Consider the following 21,263-nt stretch of genomic DNA (forward strand, 5'->3'; position numbering starts at 1 on the left):
GAATAAAATAAAGGAGTAAGCCAAGCGGATATCTGAGAAAAGACTCTTCCAAATGGAGGAAACCTCAGATGATAATGTGCTTGGTTTGCAAAGCACAATGGGCAATACAGAAAGATATTGCTCTTCATTTGTTAATGATCTAGTAGATACGTTCCTCAGCATAAAAGTAACTATAACGTGAGGTACAACTGAAGCTCTAAACCAGTATAGATTTCATCTGGGACATTGGGAAGAAGAGGACCCTGGACTGGCCTAAAGGACGGGCAGGATTTCGAGTGTGCATTTTGGGGAAGATGCACTCTGGTGGGAACAGCAGAAGTGTGGAGGTAGGAATGCAGATGGAGCTAAAGAACTGCAGTCGTTTTTAAAAATGTTTAAAGAGCTATCCAACAGAAGAGCAAGTTTTGATCTTGCTAAAGGGCAGAGCCAGAACCAATGTTACATATTTCAAGGAGGCAAATTTCCACTCAATATGAGATCAAACTTTCTAATCAAAAGATGTTGCCCTGAATGGAATGGGCTGTATGGTGAAGGGGTGGACCCCCTATCCCTAGAAGTGTTGGTGTAGGACACAGACTGTCTAGGGTACATGGCTAGACTAGACAACTTCTTAGGTACATTTCGACTCAGGTTCTCTCTCACCTAAGGATGGCAAGTACGGGACATATTTTACTTAGGATGGTACCTGGCTTAGAGGTCTGTAAAGAAAATTCTCTGCCAATAGCTTCTTAAGGCACCACATATATTGCTGACAAGTGCTTCCTGTCTGACTTGTACATGTGCACACTTGTGCACACATGCACCCTCATTACCTCTAAGCCTAAAGGCATCCTCTTTCTCTGCATAAACCTCGGATTACATAAGAATCTCCTGAACCACAGTCCTCATCTTTGGATGCTAAGATAATTGGCTCCATTCTAGTGGCTCCAAAGTACCCCATCAATCATCCCTGCCTCCCCTCAGGCCCCACTGGAGTCTCCACTGTGCTGACCCTTTTCTTCCCTAACCCCACCTCCCAGATTGCCTTGGGCCGAGCAAGGCTCAGATACGGGTGTGGGGAAAGGGACTGGGCAATGGGGAGGAAGTAAACATGTGGCATTGTGTATAAAGGGTCCAGCCTGTGCTGTGTTCTCAGAGATTTTTGAGGACTCATGTGGAATCACACCCTGTATTGAAAGCACCCTCTCTCCAAAGGCTCCTCGGGGCCTGTTTTTTGTTCTGACTATGAAGCATGCTCAAGGCTTTCTGCTAATTCTCTTTGTTCAAGCCAGCTTCATAATCGAAGCTGCATTTTGGTAGAGGCAGGAGCTTTCTTTTATGGACAGTACTTAAGAGCTCTCAAAAAGCAATTTTTTTCTGCCCAAAAATGTCCAGGGAAATGTGGCATGAGTACCACATAGCCTGATTCTAACTACAGGCACACTTAGAACATCGTCCTCCCACCCCCATCACATAGAAGTAGCCACTCCTATCCCCTAGGCATGGTATTTACAGCTACGTGAACATATCTCTCTCCTTCCCTGGGCCAATCACCAAACAGGTCCCTCCTCCTTGCTGCTCCAGCTCCAGTGTTAGGAGACTGTGTCTGAGAAAGACAGGAGCACTGAAGGTACACACCCGGCAGTGCATGGCAGGCTTCCTGACTCTTGGGCCACATCCCCAGGGGTATGTCAGGTGCCCAGAGAAGATGCCCCCAGCCCCAAGTCCTCCCCATACCGCACCTGGTATTCAGGTGATCCTGGTACTGCTTTACTTCCCCACTGCGTGGGTGGCCACTCTCTACTAGGCTATTAGCAGCGAGGTTCACGCCATCAATCTGAGCCATCAAAGTCTTCATCTCCTGGTCCAGGATGTCAAACCTGAGATGGACAGAGAAAATGAGGACTGGTGAAGCAGCAGGAGGCACTTCATTGCCAGTGGCCACTCGGTCTCCAGAATACGTAGCTCTTGCTTTCTCCTTCCATCTTCTAAATACATTTGATCAGCTAAGGGGGAGAGGAAGGACAAAGATATGCTGGTACACCCTATTTGCTGGTTCATGGCTCCAATTTCCTGGTTTAGCATTTCTTGGACCAGGCTAGGAGAGAGCTGGTCCCTCTCAATGCATAGGCCACTGGCTCAACAGAGAGGCACATGGGGAAAATGAGGTGATGGGGTGGTTAATTGCCAGAGACCACCTGCCATGTCTCCACTGCCCCGGCCACTGCTCTTGGACCCTAATTCAAATGCCTTGACAGCTTGACCTGAAGGATACTCCACATCCAGGTGTCCCATTCCTGGGTAGGAGAAAGGACAGCTGCTGAGGGGAGGGAAGCCACGTGTTAACAAAAGCTGACCCTTCTGGGAGAAGAGCCAGGGTCCTCCAGCATCAGCACGGGACCACCTCGGCATGTTCCTCCTCAACTCCCTGGATTCTGTACTTAGGATGCTAGGATGCCCACAGACTGGGGGCTGGCCTCCCATGCCAGAACACTGATGGAATCAGAATGCTGGAAATGAGAATGGCCTTGTAGACTGGTGGTTTACAAACTGGTGTCTGGTCCCTCCAGGTTCTGTGGCTTAGGGACTGCCACAGGAAGCTACAGCTGGTGGGATCCCAGTTTTTCACCTCCCTCTTAATCAAATCAGCTCTACTTTCCTTTGTGTCACACACACACACACGCGCACACACACACACACACACACACACACTCATTTGAACAAAGGCTGCTGTAGCTGAAAGTAATTGAATAACTGGACTAGAAAGAGCCCCTTTGTCTATTTTGAGGAAGGCCACAGGGGTGAAGTATCCAAAACCACAGAGATGGATTAGAACCTCTGACTCCTAATGTCTGGTCTCTGCAATAAAGGACATCCCTTGGCCTCTCAAAGAGACTCTTACTGATCTAGATGCTGTTCCCACGCCAGGCGGAGGCAGAGTGCAGGCCGTGGTGCGGGGAGGCAGGAAGAGAAGGGCTCTGACCTGTGCTGTACCACCTCCAGGTCCTCCAGAGTGTCTGGCATTTCCATCTGGGCCAGCCACTTCTCCTTCTCGCCCATCCACAGCTCACAGGCATCTGTCTCTCCAAACACCGTGTACAGGTCCAGGGCGTCCTGCAGCCTCTGCCTTCGCAGGTCCGCCTGGGCTACCACCTGCTGGTAGAGCTTTCGAAGGGCCTGCAGCCGATTGGTCACATCTGGGGAATCCCGAAACTCCTGGGGAAAGGCCTGGGCCTGCTGTTCCAGATGCTCCATCGCTGCACGGCTCTCCTCCAGCTCCTCCAGGAAGTCCTTGTGCTTCTTCCCTAGGGCTCGCGTGGCCCCTTCATCCAGCCCTACATCTTCGCCTGAGAGCAGCTTGTGAGCATCTTGCAGCCAAGCCTTTAGGTCATCCGCATCACCCTGGAACTGGAAGAAGTTCTCAGCATCCTGGAGGTTCTTCTTGCGAAAGGCAGCCAGCTCCTTTAGCTGGTCCCACTGGGCAGACACCTCCTTGATTCGGGCCTCGATCTGTGGGTGCCCAAACTGTTTGTGTGCGACCATGCTCTCGGCCTCTTGGAAGATCTGGTTCAGGTGGGCATCCAGCCCACGGAGCTCATCCTCAAAGGCCTTGTGCTTGCGCTGCAAGATGAGCACACTGGTCAGGTCCTTGCCGTAGTCCAGGGAGGAGTAGATCTGCTCCTTCTCCTTGATCCAGCTCTCAGCCTCGTCCATTTCCCAGAAGAACTTCCAGAGCCGTTTGGACTGCTCTAGCTGGGCCTTCCGCCCGGCTGCCATGTTGCTCAGCTCCACAAAGCACTGCTCCAGGTGGCTGACACGGTCCCGGATGACCTGGGGATCACAAGGCTGGTACTCTGGGAGGGACAGGAAGAAGGAAGATGAAAGGGGTGAGGGCTTCATTTATGGGTAAGCTTCAGATCTGTTGTGAGGCTAGAACCTTATGGTCTAGAACCTGTCATCTAACTGGAGCTTTGAGATCGGATACAGGGGGTCCCAGCTGCTCAGAGGGTGGGGCAGGCCAGGTTCTTTTTAATTAGTTCCCACTAAAGTTTCAGGAATAAGGGAGGTTAAAAGTTGAGTCAGCTCTCAGTAGAAATATACAAACGTGAAACTATTTTTTAAAAAATAGACAAAAATTTCAAGATGTTTCTTCGAGGATGCAGCAAGGTCTCCTATTTAAGACCTGGGGCTATAAACCTAGTTTGTCTCTGCTGTAACTTGAACTAGTAGAGAGAATGAAAGACAGATGATGCCTTGTTGGTACTTTGTGATCACTGACTACCAAAGCAGTTGCCTGGTTCCTGGAGAGTTCCGTTTTCCCTCAAGCTTCATCCTTGAACCATGAGATGATGAAAGCGGCAGCATTCTAAAGCTAGGAGACTTATCCAAGCTAGGGTGCTGAGCAAGACAAGGAAATCTGGCTTCAGTGGTCTCAACAGGGAGACATCAGAATTCTCACCTTTTTCCTCAGTGAACTGCAGGGTGGCCTTGGTGATGGCCTTCACTTTGTCCCCTTGGATGGCGATGTCAGCCTCCATCAATTTGTGCTTCTGTAGCAAGTCCTCGACCTCCAACAAGTGTTTCCCGAACTCAGCAGACAAGAGGTGAGCCTGGCAGAGAGGACAGACAGGGTAGGTGAAGAGACCTACACACTAGGGAAAGAGACCCCTCTGAAGGAGGCGTCCATGGTATCGGGGCCAGGGTGAGTCAGTGCAGCAGGAAAACAGCTGCTGCTCGGCACGGAGGAAGCTATGGAGCGGGAGTTGCTACTGGGGGTGCCGATCACCTTGCAGAAGCTCGAGGCCCTCACTCTGTCTCCTGCAGCTGCCCCGGGTTTGGGGCCGTGTGAATTTTTAGAAAGCTCCACGGCCACTCTGAGGTGTATGCTCAGCTGAGAGCACTGCGGTGGAGGGAGAGGAGATTCAGACTTCCTGGTGGCCCCTGTGCTGGGGGGGTCTGCATTCTAACCAGAGTCAAATCGTGATTAGCCAGGGCCTGAGTCTCTGGGCTCCTGACTAATGTCTGTCTCTCTAGGTCCTGCAGATTGGCGCCTGTGCTATGAACCCTAGGCTTCTTGATCATAAGGATATAGCAGACCCGGACTGGTGACTTATCTGGAGCAGAGTGAGCCAAGCAGGTGATAGGCAGATGCAGCCAGACACTATGCTGCCTCAGTTTCTCCATTATGACTCAGGGATGAGACTGGCTGGGAGGCATCTAAGGAAGCATAACCTAACTGAGCTGGCACTGAGGCCTGAGGTGGGCACTGGGGGTGTGGAGGGGTAGACAACCCTCAGGCCCACCTTGATCTCATCCATCCAGTCGATGCTGTGCAGCATGTCCTGGAAGAGCTTCTGCAGCGCCAGGGTCATCTCCAGCCTCTGGCGCCGGGCCCTCAGCAGCTCCTGTAGGTAGTTCCACAGGCGCACGATGTTGTCCTTGCGGGCGGTGATGCGCTTCTGGTCGTGGTAATTCTCCTTCTCCAGCTCCTGCGCCAGGTCTTCCAGGGCCCTCACCCGCTCCTCGTAGGCAGCCGTGTCAGTCTCAATGGCCTCGTGCTTCTTCTTGGCCGCCTCCACGGCTGCCAGGTCGTACCCGAAGTTATCCTGCCCCATGGGGAGAAACACGGGCAGCTCGGTCAGGCTCCCCTTGGCTAGTATCCAGATGCGGAGAAACAGCAGTTCGCTTTGGAACTTCGGGATGGTAAAGACCGTTCCCAAAGACTTAGCTCTGCAGTCTTTTTCAGCCTATCTTATCGGAACCAGTTCCAAAGACTAAATGTCTCACAAGAGCCTTTAAAAGAAGTTCAAGATTCTACTCACTGTGCCATATGTGTGGGTATGTCGACAGTATGTTATGAACAGAGCCTTTCCTCAGCTTGCTGGCACTTGCCGCCCTGCCTTGAATGGACCTGCCTGATTTGGGGCAGGAAGGGGCTTCTGACTTGGAGGCTATACAGCAGTAAACGGATGGCTTACCCTGTGCTATCTAGGGTGCACTCACAGTCTCCAATTTTCAGAGCACTTGCTTTCCCCTTTCTGGATAGAATTTAATTTGATTCTAAGCTCCAAGTGGGAAGGAACAGATGCTGTCATGGACAATCAGCTCGGGAGTCAATTTTTAGCTAGTGCAAGATGACACAGTCCTAGAGGCCAGAGTCCAAAAGGCATGTCTGACACACACAAGATGCACACTGTTTTCATCATTTCCCCGGAGAATCATTGTTTAATGTCGGCTTGATGTTACTGGCTCAAACAAGACAATTTCGGGGGCTGTTTCTGGATTGAGGCTCTTTCTCTAAAAATGAGACTTAATAAATCATGGCGAGCTCTTTCTCAGACGTGAATCTTAATCCACTTTATCCCGGGAAGCAGGGATGCAAGGCCTGTGGAAAGGCTTATCCACTGACAGTGAGAGGCCAGCTCGCTCTCCAGTCCATCTGACTGCTGGGGGCTCTGGAAAGCTTCCCCTCTCCTGCCATCCCCAAGTGTGTCCCCCATTACCTGGGCCACAAGGCGCTGGTTTTCACTGAGCCACGTCTCTCTCATGGCGGCCTTTCGGTCAAAGCGCCGGGCCAACTGCTCCAGCTTCTCCTGACGAATGAGCTCGTTTCTCAGGGCCAGCTCCCGCTGATACTCAGCTTCCTCCAGGCTTTCCCAGGCCTGCGTGAGGGAGAGAGGAGAATTCTTGGGGCATGAGATGAACACCTGGGTTTGGGGCTTCCATCTCTTTCACCTAACACTCAGTGATTTCAGAAATCTAGGTAGAGCCTTTTGGCTTTCATGTCTGGGCCAATCAAAGATTTGGGGAGCCTGAGATCCCTGTTCTCTACCCCTCTAAATCTGCCTTAGATTCTTGGCCTAATGTAAGGTTATTTGCCTCTGTGGGAGCTCAGCAAATTCTTATTGACTAAATGGCTACCTCCATTCTATGAGAACCTCCAGGTGGTGTTAAGCATCCAAACCTCTGGAATATCAGAGGTACTTCCCTTCTGTTATAAGTAGTTAATATTCCATACTTAAACAAACTCAAGGTTCAATAGAGACTAGGCTATACAAACTGGCTCCCAAAAAAGGACTCGGCATCTGAACAGGGGGCTGAATCGATGAATGGTGGGTGGAGTCTGACCTCTCGGACCTAGGTGCAGGTAGCACCCCAAAAAAGCCAGCATGTGTAGTTAATCATAGCACAGAAAGTGGCTTGGTTTCACCCTGTCCAGTGACCGTTCCCTGTGCCCTTACTGGGATCTCGACCAACCCGAAGGTAACATGTAATAGAAAACGTGCTGTACCCGGTTGATGTCTGACACGAGTTTCCCATCGTGCGGTGTGTACACTTTCTGATTGTTGGCTCTCATCCGGGACTGGATGGTGAAAAGTAAGACTTCCAGATTCCCCTTCTCCTGAAACCTGTCCGGAAAACAGAGGTAGGGAGATTAGTGTTAAGACCCCCACAGCCAAACTGTTTGCTGAAGTTAACGTGGAGCCCTGGCATCTTGGAGCTTGACTAGCAAAGCATACTTCCCTGAAAATTAAAAGTAAAGAGGATCTATAGGTCTACTTACCCGTTAAAACATTTACTGTCCAACCAACTGACATCTCACAGGGGTGGAGTCTTTACAGTACAAACCAGAGAAAACACAAGGGCTATCACAGCATTTGCTTATCATTTGCTCCCCCAGGAGTGGTAACTGGAGCATTCTGATAATTCCTGCAGATATCAAGTTTTACCAGTCAATACAAGGAAATCCTCCCCTGTCTGGCGAACGATGAAGGCTTCTGACTAGCTTTTTAGTCAGTTTTTTTAACCGAGTCAATAAAACCTTAGAAGCAGCATTATCTATATTAGAACATGCTGCACTGAGAACAACTTTCACCCAATTCTTAATGAGTCCCGAAAAGCTGGCTCTCCTAAGTCCCAAAGGCCAGAAGCTTCTGAGCTGGGGTCAGGGAAGGAAAGGCTGGGCTCCAGGAGGATTTTAAGTGTAGGAGACGAGAACCAGCAGCAGGATGGATGTCTGGAACCTGCGGTCCAAGCTCCAGGTAACTGGATACTTTCACATTTCTGCATGTATGCAAGAATCTACCCACTTCTACACCTTCCACCTGGCAGGTGAAGATTGGCTGTAAGCAAAGTCCCCATGCTGAGGCCAGTCTAACTGCTCATAGGCACTTCAAGAGGGCTGTGGCCCTGAGCACCATCTACACAGCCAAGAGACATCACTCCTGCTAGACCCAAAGAGAATGTTACCTGTATTGAATTTAAGACTTTAAAAGTGAGTTAGTGTCAGACCAGCAATCAGATACTTGTTTATAGTACATTATAGACTCTGTGTCTCATCTTTCCGTTTGAGAGTCATACATGAAGAGCACGGGAGATGGCCAGGGTGGTGAGGAACAAGACAGAGGGTACCGCCGATGAGGTAGAAATCAGTTTCAGGAGAACTGGACAAACTAACGGTAGGTGAGTTGGAACACCCGTGTTTGTATGTGCATGTTTCAATGTGTGTGTATGTATGTGGATGTGCACGCATGGTTGTGTGTGCCTGTGCCCAGGCCCTGCACACACTAGAATGGAGTAGAGGTCCCGAGAGGCAGGCTGAGTGCTCAGCTGATGAACAGTGACAGACAGGAGAGAAAAACAAGGATGTACTTGATGATCAACAGGGCCCCATAAAGAGCGCTCTGGGGCTGAGAATATAGAGATCGTTACCAGAAAAACAAACTCGCAGCTCAGTGGACAGACAAAAAAGGAACTTTCCAGCACAGGTTCTTTGAAGGGACTCGGAATCCTGGGATTTCACTCCTGCTTTCCCTCAGGAAACTGGGAAAGTACTTTCTTTGGCTATGAGCTGGGGGTTACTCCTTAATGCCCATTTCTTACAGGCTGACGGCTTGAGAGCACAGGGGAAAGGAGGGGGTGAAGCAGGAGACCCACGCGAAGCTCTCGAGCCTCTAGAATACGCCTCCAAGATACACTCCTCAAGGCCCAGAGCCTGGCTCTACCTTTCGGTAGCCAGTTTCTCAGCCCCTGGCGCCCATTCTCCCCAGTGCCAGGCCCTTACTTGGGCGGCTTCTCCACGGTGCGGTAGGTGCTGAAGGCCTGCAGCTGCTGCTGGACGCCGGTCAGGGAGTTGGCGAACTTGCGGCTGTTCAGGACCGTGATGGTCTGCTCGATCCAGGTCAGCAGGTCCGAGGCCAGGCCGCTGTACTTTTCAATCATCTTCTCTGTCTCGATGGCGTGGTCAATTACCTAGGGAATCCCATTGGAAGAGCAGCGATGCCACCCATGAGGACCACCGTCGTGGCCTCCTCCTCTCGAGCCCTGGAGCACTCTTTGTACGGTTTGTTCCCTGAGCCCCAAACTGTTGCTAGGGCCTGGAGTGGCCTGGCAGTGCAGGAGCCATGTCAGCCAGGAGCTGACCGTGCTAGGGTGCAGGAGCAGCTCCCCCTTCCCCTAACCCTGTGGAATGTCAGTAAGCTCGCTGTGCCAGGGCACCAGCCCCTACAGGGGCCAAGGTCTTGTTTATTTTAAAATGCATACCGGGAATCGGAAGATTCCAGGCACTCTCTCTGCTAAACGCCAGAGACGCATAGATGAATGAGAAACGGTCCCCACCCTGGAGGAGCGGAGGACTCAGCAGGGGAGAAGAAGCTGGCATGAGGGCCTGCGGGTTCCTGGTATACCATGGGAGCCCGAGAGGGCTGAATCCACAACGAACCAACAAAGCCTTGCTTTGTTCCCATGGGAATGTTCATGAGACACAGGCCTGCAGGTGGAAGACAGGCTCAGAGCTGCAGGCTATGACACTTTTCAGGACAGGCCATCGACCTGCTTTGGAATTCTGCAATTCAGCAGAGCAGCCATTAACTTCGATTCAGAGGAAGTCGGTGGGGGTGATCGGCACCCCTCCAACTGCAGCTGGAGCCCAGACACATTCTCCTCCACACGGGGTGGAAAGGGAGCACTTTGGCCATGGCCATGGTGTGGCAAACGGGGAAATGAGGTGACACTGGTCATGAGACAGCTCGGTACCTTGCCAACGCGCTTGCCCTCCACCGCCAGCACCTTCATCTTGGAGAAGTAGTGGTAAAATGCCACCACGTAGGTAATAATGGATTTCTCATCAGGGTTTTCTGTGAAGACATCTGCAAAGGGGAAAGGGTGCTCTCAGGACCCAACTGGAAGCCAGAAACGTCAGGCTCAGGGGTCTGTCTCCCTGGTTCTCCCGTAGGAATTTCAACTATAGGCATCAAGTAACAACCAGCAGGGTGAAAATGCAAGAGTAATGGGTCTGAGATTTTGGCAAGAAGATGAAACCCATATCAAGACCGCAAATTATGACAGAAGAAAGGAGGACCCAAAGACTACACTGGGTCCCCAACTGGTCCAGGCGAAGTGTTAGGAACCAACTTGGAACTGAAGAGCAGGCCCAGAGCAGAGCCCCGGCCTGGCCAGCATCCCCTCGCCGTGCCCACGGCTCGCCCAGCACCCAGCCTCGACTCCTCCTGCTGCCCTGTCAGCCCAGTGCTCCCTCCAGCACAACGAGCGCCATCTCCCACCGCTGCAGGCAAGGCTGGCGTGGGCAATGCTCACCTTCAGGGTCTAGGAGCGGGATGATGCCCAGCTGACGCTCGGCCACATCGAACGCGTGCTCCAGGTTGTGTCGGGCGTTGGAGTCCTTCAGCTTATCAAAGTCGATCAGGTCAGGCCTGGGGACGAAGCCGTACTGTCAGCAGGGAGTGGAGGGCATCGCACCCCCATCCACAGTGCAGCCCCAGCAGGATGCAACGTGGGGAGGTGGCTGGGCAGGAGGAGGGAAAGGAGATGCAGAGTGGGGGCAGCTGCAGGCTCTCGAATTTGGGGAAGGCGGCAGCCGGTGTGACTAGAATTTGAGAGAGGTAAGGCTGCCGAGGGTGAGAGGAGAAGGACCAGTGGAGGTGACATTCCGGTGAAGCTGGACAATACCCTACACGCTGAGCGCAGCGTGTCCAGATACCCACAGGAGTTCTGCCTCGTCCGCACTGCCCTCTCCTCCCTCTTACCGGTGCTTGTGTATCAGGGCGTTAAAGGCCAGGCCATCCTTCCAGCTGGAGGTGAAGTTGGTGACATTGACGTGGGGGTAGCTGCATCCAAGAGAAACATTAAGACCTAAGAAATAGATTCTTTTGGGTCCCAAACAAGTATATGAACCAAGGGGCCTATGCACCAGGAGAGGACTGGACCTGTCCCTCCTTAAGCTGCTTCAATGTAAGGGCCACCACGAAGGCTGCCGCACTAAGAGGTGCCCATAAGGTGGGCCCAAGAGAAGTGCACACCCAACGGACCCCACGGTCTGGCCCAGGCAACTTTGGAAAGGGATATTGTATTCCAGGCTTCTATGAATTAGGTCAGGATAGACTTTTTACATCATTTATGCTGAAGCCACTACAGTTCTGGGTGATGTCATGTCCCTTGGGGATGGCAGTGCTTTGGGGAGCAGGTGGGTCCCAGGGCATACCCTGCTGTTTTCATCTGACACCATAACAGCAATGCGTCCTTGGCCGAGCGCGTCTCCTGACCTTCCTGAGTCTGGACGACGATGTCCTGAATCTGGGGGCGCAGGAATGAAAGGGAGAGGAATTAGGTTTGCATCTCGCTCAGTGCCTTCCTGCTCTCCCTGGGGGCCTCTCTCCTTCTTTTCTCCTTTTTGGCCATCCATCTGCGTTGCCTGGGGCCCTAGGGCCCAGTGGCCTGTCTCTCTGCTTTAGTCAGTGGCCACACAAAGCTTCCTGATGTCAGATGAGATGGCTCTAACTTAATTTTCTGACAGGAATGCTGAGAATAAACACCCAGGGAGGAGTCACCGTGACTCCTCCTCGCGAGAAATAAAGCCCTGCAAGGCCGAGGAACAGCACCAACGCTGGCAGGGACTGTAATTTGATTAGGAGCCTCTCTTGCCTTTTCATTCTGTCCAGATCTGCCGTTATTGCTGTTTAATCACGCGCACCCACAGAAAGTGAGATGGGACATCCAAGACCACCTGGATGAGGTCTTCGGTCTGCAAATTGTGTGTTATCTTCCTCCCTCTGCCCTTCCCAAATCAGCAGGTGGGAGGCCTGGCTCCCCTTCCCTTTTCACTCTCTAAATTTCTTTAAATAACAAACCTTGAATTTCAGGGTGGGAAGAGAGAAGTTTCTGACTGAAAAACATACAAGCGGATCTTCTGTACTGTTTTTACAATTTCTGAATCAAACTAAGTCAAAAACCAAAAAGTCACACATGGTGAGGAGGGGACAAAAAGCAGATCTCCCAGCCAGATCTCAGCCCAGCTACTAAATTCTGTCTTCTCCCTCAGAGGCTGCACTATTGGCTGAATGGCTCACCCTGCGCTGCAGAGATTTGGCGATGCAAAGGACGGTCACTCCTTCCTGCCAGCACTGTCCCACAGGACAGGTTCCTAGCCTCTTAGAACGTGCGCAAACATTCCCACTTTATTCACCATTTTATAAGATTCCCAAGCCCTGTCTGGCTCCTTCTGTCCCTCCTGGGAACCCACCTGAAAGCGAAGGATGATGGTCCAGATGAGGCCCAGGACCAGGCGGTGGTTGCCGTCCACAATGTCGTGGGAGCCCATGTTCTCCAGGTGCACACGCTGCTCCTTGAGGAACTGCAGGGCCTTGTCCACATTCTCCAGGCAATGGATGCGCATCTTCCCCTTCGTGGGCTTTGGCTGGGGAACAGCAGTGACCCCCGTGGGCACAGAGGGACTTCACAGTAACCACAAAGGTGGTTGCATCCTGGACCGGGTCCTGTCATTGGCATCCACCCTCCATCTTCCTGGCTAAACTGCGACTCCCACACTCAACCCTCGACATTTCCTAACCCCATCCTTTCAGCAAAGTTCAGAGGTTCCCTTCCTCAAGCACCCTGCAATCAGGCTGCATCAGTACTGAGCCTGTGCAGCTCAGAAGAGTGTGAACAAAGCCTTCTGCGTGGGTGATAAAGAGCATTCGAATACAATAACACAACCGATCATCAATTGAGCATTTACTATGTGCCAGGCATAGTGTTAAGAACTATTTATTGCTGGCTGGTGGTAAGAGGGCGTTTCCATTTTGTGATTGATAATGGGTCTGCCCCACTATCCAATCTCCTTCCTCCAGCCAAAACTCAGGGGGACCACCACTGATGAGTAATCATATCATCAGAAGGGTTCCCAGTGGGAAATCTCGTTAGTAGGCTTTCGATGCAGAGAAAGCAGCAGAATTCAGCCTGGAGTTGAAAAGGCAACAGAAAAACATGGCACCTTTTTATTCAAATTCTGAGGATCTTAGAGTACTTCACCAGGTAGAGGTATCATTTCTCCAATTTTTTGGTGTGTTGTGTGTGTGGAGGAAATGAGGCAAAGAGAGTACTGCCTGATAGGTCCAAGGTCACAATGAAAGTAACTGAGCGAAACATGAACCTTAATCTCATTCCCCCATAGGAGCAACATTATTCCAGGGCAGGTTATGACTGAAAGGGCCTATAATAAATTTCCACTTGTAAGAACAACAGGACACACAGAACGACATCTTCCAAACTTTCCTCTGGGTTCCAAGAAGAATGAAAATTTTTTCCAGCTGGGTAATGGGAGTCCGTCAATCCACATATCCTAGCCCTTGTGAGGAGGCTGAGGGTAGGCCGTCGGAGGCCAGCCACAGATGCCCAGACCCCAAGTGAAGAAAGTCAAAGAGTTCTACATGGCTTCTGGGAGAAGCAGCAAGGGGTGGAAGAGGCCAGAAAGAGGCAAGAAATTCTGAGAAGAAGTCAGAGAACCTAGTCGGCCACATGGACACCTTGCATCAAGGCCGTGAGACCTGGACCACATATTTCCTGAAGAGGGGCCCCAGCTACAGGGCCCAGAGAAAGGGACCATGGTACAGAAAGGGGCTTTACCAGCATCTCTCCAGAGAGCACCTCCAGCAGCTTGATGAGCATCCGTCCATCTCGCAGGTCTTTGTAGAGGTCGGTGATGCGACAGGACACACGAGCCAGGTGCGAGTTCACCCATTTCGTGAAGGTCTTCTTCTGAACGACTTCCCGTTCATCTGTGTGGGGGAAAAGAGTCCTAGGTGAGGTTCCCAAGGCTGGCAAGGTCCATGTGTAATAACAGAAGCTGAAGGGTTTTATACCTTAATCCCGGGGTCCCCCTTCCCTGGCAGAGGAGGTTTATGTATTTATTCCACATCCTTCGTGGGAGCATTTGTAATCAGAGCATAGCCTTTTGGCAACACGAAGCCATGTGCCATGGCTGGGGCAATGAAGAGATAACTTCTGCCGCCATATGCACAGTATCGAGGCACCCCTCATTCAGCCATCTGTTTTCCTGTGCCCCTCAGAACGCTCAGTAGCATCATGCCAGTGAGCTCAGATTTCAATGCCAGGCTCGCCAGTCCACCCATCCAGCAAATATTCCCTCGTCTAGAATAGTTTCTCTTGACCCCTTCCTCACCCCACCCTTTCACCTAACTCCTATTCATCCCTTAGGAGTCTGTATAAACATGACTTCTCCAGAGTTTTCCTTGATCATTCATCTAGCTCAGGTCTCCCCTTGTGTGCCCTGATGCTTCTATTTGCATTTCTCATTTATGTCTCTCTTCACTCTTGTACCAGTTGAAAGTCTGTTTCTCCTGCAAGACTGTAGGCTCCTTGAGCCCAGGGAAGTTTTCTTGTTTGTCTATTATTTCCAAGGTCTGGAGCCTGGCGTAGAGTAGGGTATTGCTGTACTGTGGCTGAGTGCACATGTATTCAGCTCCTATTGGTGGCAGGCTTGTGCTAGCCTGATGACACATAAAGGTAAAACGAATTTCCTGCCTTCAAGGAGTTCCTGGTAGGGAGAGGAGAATGATGAATAAGAAAACAGTGAGACTACCTGTAATGCACGGTCCGTATGGAGTTAGGCATAACAGAGGCTTGGGCTGAGGCTATCCAGGGCACTAGGCTAGCTTTCTCATGCTCAGAATGGCAAGCAAGGTTCTCCATCTTCAGACCTGGGAAGCTGACATGACACCCACCAACCCCAATCCTAAATCAGCATCAGCCAAATCAGGCTCTGGCCTATGCTGGAACATTTTAGGTGGGTTACCTCTTAGCATCTCTGTAAAGCAGATGCTGGCAAGCTGTTCAGTAAGGGCTGGGAAGCTGGAACGAGATGCTGGAGGGAGGAGAGAGGGCTGGGCCCGCAGAAAGAATCAGGGAGGGATGAAGGAGAGAAAAGTGGCAGTAAGACAGAAACAAAGGGAGAGAAGAGAGGAGGAGGAGGAGTCAACCCTCATTTTGTTTGCTTCAGTGAACAGTGTGTGACAACTGGCTTCTGGGCACTATGGCTGAAGATTCCAGCAGGAACTGACGTGGCAGTGTGGCTGGGCCCGGGGCCACGAAGGATCCCTGAGGGTTAGTCACGGCCAGGGCTTGTGATTGGCCCAGCCGGGAGGGAATGTCAGCGCCTTGGGAGTGAGCTAAATGTCTGCTCGACTGAGCCCAAACCGTGGAAGGGCTGGCTTCTTAAATTATTAAATATCTGATTTAACAACAATGAAAAGAGGAGCCCAGCCAGCACCGCCTCGAGGGTATAATCCGGGTGGTTCCTGAGGCTCACAGCACCAGATTCTTTCCTACTGCAAAGCTATTTTAGTGTTAGGAACTCAGAGCCTTTATTCATTTGTTCATTCATTTGGCAAATGTTTACCGTACAACCATTAGATGCCAGGCTCTAGGTGGAGGTGGGGAATGTGAGGACAAGGACAGCTCCATCCTTGAGGCAGACACACTCTATTTTAAAGATGATGAGCACTGGGGTCACATGTAAAGGATTCAATGGCAGTCGTCTAAATAAGACTTCCAAGGAAAGGAAAAACACTACTACCGACTCCACAAAGCTTAAATAAGTATTAAAGTGACATTCATTCATTCTGGGCCTCTGGGCCAAGTTTCAGAGGAAAAAGCCCCCTTACTCTTTCATTGGCAGCAAATTAAGCCACTTTCCTAATTTCAAGGACTGCTTAAGTAAAATGTATCTAAAATTTTGATGACGTACTGGACAGGAAGCAGTTACGTTTATTTGGGGGCACGTTTAGATTCAACAGTCAGCTGCAGCCGCACAGGGTTTGCCTTGGAAACCAGATCTGTTCTTTCAGAGGCCAGCCCTCCTGGTCACTGTGGAGCTCTGACCGAGGGGCTGACATTTTTAGCCCCTTAGAGGTGAGTGTCTCCAAACACTAAAGTCCTTTTTTGTCTGACCTTCTCCTGTCTTTAAGATCCCAAAGAGTTCATTATGTGGGTGCTAAAACCCAATTATTTGTGCCTAGCAAGGGGTAAGAGGGTGTGTCTCATTGGGGACACGGAATGTAATTCTCAGCTGCTGGGCTGGCACATAAATCAGTGCACGTCTCCCCAGTTTTCGACACGTGAAATGATGCCTCCTGGACCCTAAAATATTGGAGCCAAAGGGTTAGTGTTCAGGCAAGCAGCCAGCCACCTGCTGCCTTTAACTTGAAGGTGGGGTGAGACTGCCCAGAATCCCAGCACCCTGAAACACTATGCAGTATTGGGACATGGGAGAGATTCTGAGAGGTGAATGATGATCAAAAAGAGAGAAAAGGCCCAGAAGTGGAGATTAATTTCCATTAACTCACTGGCTCTGGCTGCTCCACATTGGCAGGCTCAGCACATTCAACCCCAGCATGGCCCAGGAGCTAGCTCATCGGGAGCCTTCCAAGAGAGGCCGGTGGCCCAGAGCCAGCTAGGCTGGGAACGTGGTGGTGTGCACAGGCCCAGGAAGCAGCCGTGCAGTGGGCCTGCTGTCCCCAGGGGACCTGGGTCATCCTGCAGGGACCTGCTGTGGAAAGAAAGTCTCCACAAGGCCCTGCCAGGGGCCAGGTCTTATTTAGAGAGTCTTAACCCTGCCAATGCAGGAAAGGGGAGAAGTCCACCAGCATGACTTGACTCGGAGCCACTTGTGCCTCTGCTGCCATCACAGTCACGGCCTCTCTACTCTTGTCTGCTCCTCTCCCTTTCCCTCCCAGGCTGTGGCCAGCCTCGTTCCTCCCTGCACGTCAAGGCTTCTCCTAGAAAACTCACCTTCCTCTCTGACCAGTGAGCTAGAATTACTGTCTGGGTATCGTGACTGCGTGATCTTTCCTTTATACCCTTTCTTCAAAGGTTTAGTTTGTGGCTAAATAAACCCACCATACCAAACTCTCAAATATTTATCCTCTATTAAGCGAGTTTATACACATAAACAGTACCTGGCCCACAGAAAGCCTGCCGTAAATGTCAACCACCACTGCTGGCATCACTACCATTATCACGTGCAGGCCGCCCTAGGCGCTGCAGGGAGCACAAGGCAGGCTCGCTCTTGCCGAGGGCCTCTCAGTCCAGTTGAGGAAACAAGACACAAACCCACAAAGAGTTAATTCTGCAACCACAGGAGAGATAAAGGGGCAGTTCATTTTAGTAATACAAAAGCTTCACCAGGTAATATTGGATTCATTACCAGGTAAATGGCACATACGATAAGTCGTCGGGGGTCAAACAGGAGAGAGGTCATTTCAAGGGAGCCTTGTGAAGAAAACCACATTGGCCAGGCGGAGGAGGGCAGAAGCAGGGAGGCGGAAAGCACCGAGCACACGTGCAGAAGAGGACAGAGCTGACCTGAGGACAGAGCTGACCTGGGGAGCCGCTGACTAGCTACAGGTACGAAGGAAATTTGCGGAAAATAGGTTTCAAGTTGGATTTGGAAAACCTGGAATGAAAGGCTAAGTAGTTTAGATTTAATAATTTGGGGACATTTACGAGGATATTAATAAGGTGGTAGAAGACTTTCTAATGGAAAGATTGTTATAATACATTTTAAGGGAAAATTCAGATTATAAAATCACATACATAACATGATCCTCGTTTTGTAGACCTATATCCATTAAAAAAGCTAAAGCTGGGTATTAGAGCTAGGTAGTTAAGACTGTGGTAACTTTTTTTTTTTTTTGGCTTATCTATGTCTTCTAAAATTTCTGCAATGAACATGCAGTACTTTTATAATAAGAAACAACAGAAGAAAAATAGGATATATAGTTCTAGACCCTGAGGAATAAATGACTGATGGAAAGTTAAAGAGGTATCTTTCTTGAGAAAGTGTGCATTTTTCCCCACAAAATAGCTTTAAGCTATGGGTAGAGAGAGGTGGTCAGAGGGACAAGTGGGAAGAAGCACAGGGACCTCTAGCCTGGGCCTGAAAACAATCACTAAATGTTGACTTCCTTGCAGTTTACCACCTGGGATTTCTCTCCTCATGCCAGGAAGCCAAGAGCTTAGGGAACCTGATTGAGGGATACTATAACTCCAACGACCTTGTGACAAACCTCAATGACATAGATGTCAATCCATTACAAAGCCTAGAATAGGGGCGGACCCTTAGGGACATATCGTAAATGATGCTGGTGGCACAAATTCTACTCTTCTGGTTTAGTCTGGAGAGGAATTTTTCTTTCGGCCAACCAACTCTCATCACACTGATACTACAATCGGCTAGAACATAGCTCCCCTGCCCATAAGGATTTAAAATCTAGCTAGGGTTGATTCTAAGAGAGAACTTTAGGATGCTTGCTACATATTTGCAAGTACAAGAATAAGGCACTTAAGACTGACTTTAAAAGTGATCAGAATTGAACACTAAGATACTGGCTAACACCACCACAGAGCAGAGGTCAGCTGGCAGGTGACCGCAGTCAGAAGCTGTACGACAGACATAAAAATGAGTTCGGGGTTTTGATCAGAGAGGCTCAAGAAGCTGGTGGCGGAAGGAAAAACGTGAAGGGGCATCTCAAGTGAGGCACCAAGGAGGAGATAATGCAGGTCTGAAGGACATTCAGGAGGGCCCAGGTACGACAGCCCAAGCAGCAGCGCGATGATTTTAAAACCCTGGGATCTTAGTTCTGTCCCGGTGCTTCCTGTTTTGTGACCTCCGTCATCTATGAAGGGACATGGCAATAGCTACTCTCGGCCTCGTGCAGAGTGGTTGAAGGGCCAAGGAGATCATCTGGATAAAAAGCACCTAGAACAGCAAGCGGCTGTGCCCACACCCTGCGCTGTTATCACGCATGCAGGTGGTGGCTGCATGGAAACATTCTCACTGAGGACACGCGGTCACAGAGGTCGGGAGGGCCCGGGACTCGGCCTCAGCCTAGCCTTCAACGAACCGAGAATTTCTGACGAATCCACTGATTCGACCCCGTCTCCCCAAGCCGAGAAGCGGAGCGCCCCAGCTCAAGGGGAAGAGGCATGAGGTCAGCATGTTCCGCACGGGTCTTTCCCGGGGCTGCTAGACCCGGAAGGCCTTGGGTGTTAGCTGGTTGCAGGCGAGGAAACGGAAGCCCTGGGGAGCAGAAGAGTGACTTGGCCAAAGTCACCTAACTAGGAAAAGCCCATGACAGCGGTGGAAGGACAGAAGAATGATCTGATGGGATGGACCATTTTCTCTTCCTCTGCGGCCACCAAGCTGGCTCAGGCTGCCACCTGCTCCTTCCTGGACTATCGCATCTCCTGTCCACAACCTGTTCCACTGAAGCCGGAGCGATCTTTAAAAACCCAAACGTAACCATGTCACTTCCCTGCAAAATGTACTCTGATGGCTTAGAAGCAGTTCCATCCCTTTGGCCCTCTCCTGAAGGCCACAGCTCCTGTCCTGAGAGCCTATCCCTGCTAACAGTTCCCACCCTTTGACCCTTTAACCCTGACATTCCTTTGCAAATAATCCCCTCATGAAACTCCTCAGCCACCCCTTTTGAGTTTTCTGCTGCTTTCTGACAGGATCCTGAAGATACCCAGGGCCTATAAGGCCCCTGGTGATGTGACTCCTACATGCCCCTCCTTTCTCCACCCACCGTTCCCCTCACGCTCAAACATGTTATAAGCTATAGGTTATGTTATAAACTCTCAGTTCGCAGTGCATCTTCACAGCTTTTATCACAATTTGTCACTGTGCACACACGTCTGTATGCATATGAACACGTGTGTGATTATTTGATCTACTTTTCTCTCACTAGACTGTAAAGTGAGATTCCCTGGTTGATCTAGTTTCCAGAGGCTCAAGGCCAAACGGTTTGGAGGCAAAATGTTTCCAGAGACTCGGCTGCTCCCAGCCTTCCTGTCGTTCTCTTCCAGTGGCAGAATAAAAAAGAGAAACTAACAATTGCTACAGATGCTCCCAAAACACCACCCTTGGCACCTCTTTAGCAGCATGTGGCGGGGGAGGCATCGCAAGGGGTGGGGGGAGTGGGTGCTGGCTGCTCCCAGGAGCCAGGAGCACAGTCAAGGCCCGGTGACAGAGCCTCTGCCCTTGGAAATGAAGCTGGCAGCCCACAGGCATGTCCCAAAGATGGAGGAGGCTATTAACATGGCTCAGACTGCACCGCACGGGGAGAGAATAGAGTCTTATTATTAACCTCAGTGTATTAATATTTAATCAAGCATCTTCACGATGATAGATAGCAGTCATCCAGAGAAAGGGAACAGCCTTGGTTCTGCAAATCGTTCCGGAGGAGGAAGAATGGCTTTTGTGAAGAGGGGAGAGGGAACAATGGGAGAAGGCGTTATGTTCTGGGCAGGACCACACAGTGCAGGTGGCATGCTGGCCTCTCTTGCAGGTTTGTCTGTACAGGTAAGTGGCGGGTTCATCTGTGCCATGGCCTGTGGTGGGGGAGGGAGGGAAACACAATGGCTGACCTCCAAGAGAAAGCTGCTGAGTCAATTATTTTCTTCTGCCAGTACATTAAAATGATTGTTGATGATCACAGATACTTCTGTGAATGGTATATTTTCCCAATATATAGTCTCTAAACAAAACTCCATCTCATGTTTTGAAATCTGAGAAACATTTTAAAAACCTCTCATTAATGACACCATCTTTGTTCTCACAGGTAGCGTAAGAGACAGTCAAATCACTAACACCTGATGCCTTGGTCTCCACCAGCTGCATCTGAATTTGTTGACCTAACAGGTTGCCAAGAAGCTGTTGGTTGCCCCAGCGTGGAGAAATCCGGCTCTCTGGAAGAAATCATTCACCCTCTGGACACAAAGCCCTTCTCAGGCACCTGGGACACCTGGGCTCAGCATCATATTGGTGCAGGTGAGGAAAGGGTCCCAGGGGGAAGCCAGGCATAACCTTTTGCTACCAAAGTCAGGAGTTTGTGGGGGGCAGGCGGGGTGGGCAGGGAGCAGCAGGGTCTGAGGGCCACTGTTCTAAGGCTCTGATGAAATATCTGTTG

The 21,263-nt window shown here is 50.6% G+C and overlaps 1 protein-coding gene across 2 annotated transcripts in view; it reads right to left on the reverse strand.

The window, feature by feature from the left end:
* Window positions 1-21,263, reverse strand: part of SPTB (spectrin beta, erythrocytic) — a 107,300-nt gene that overhangs the window by 33,945 nt on the left and 52,092 nt on the right. For both annotated transcript variants that reach the window (XM_016141737.2, XM_016141736.2), the window contains exons 3-15: window positions 13,900-14,051; window positions 12,518-12,691; window positions 11,480-11,571; window positions 11,025-11,105; window positions 10,576-10,691; window positions 10,015-10,127; window positions 9,044-9,231; window positions 7,271-7,388; window positions 6,483-6,641; window positions 5,283-5,585; window positions 4,439-4,589; window positions 2,963-3,833; window positions 1,722-1,859 (exon numbers count right to left, since the gene is read on the reverse strand). In XM_016141737.2, the coding sequence (XP_015997223.2) occupies window positions 1,722-1,859; window positions 2,963-3,833; window positions 4,439-4,589; window positions 5,283-5,585; window positions 6,483-6,641; window positions 7,271-7,388; window positions 9,044-9,231; window positions 10,015-10,127; window positions 10,576-10,691; window positions 11,025-11,105; window positions 11,480-11,571; window positions 12,518-12,691; window positions 13,900-14,051 (2,656 nt within the window). The remainder of the gene's footprint in view (window positions 1-1,721; window positions 1,860-2,962; window positions 3,834-4,438; window positions 4,590-5,282; window positions 5,586-6,482; window positions 6,642-7,270; window positions 7,389-9,043; window positions 9,232-10,014; window positions 10,128-10,575; window positions 10,692-11,024; window positions 11,106-11,479; window positions 11,572-12,517; window positions 12,692-13,899; window positions 14,052-21,263) is intronic.

The sequence above is a fragment of the Rousettus aegyptiacus genome, unplaced genomic scaffold (assembly GCF_014176215.1).
Source record: "Rousettus aegyptiacus isolate mRouAeg1 unplaced genomic scaffold, mRouAeg1.p scaffold_m13_p_3, whole genome shotgun sequence".
In the NCBI taxonomy this organism is placed as follows: domain Eukaryota; kingdom Metazoa; phylum Chordata; class Mammalia; order Chiroptera; family Pteropodidae; genus Rousettus; species Rousettus aegyptiacus.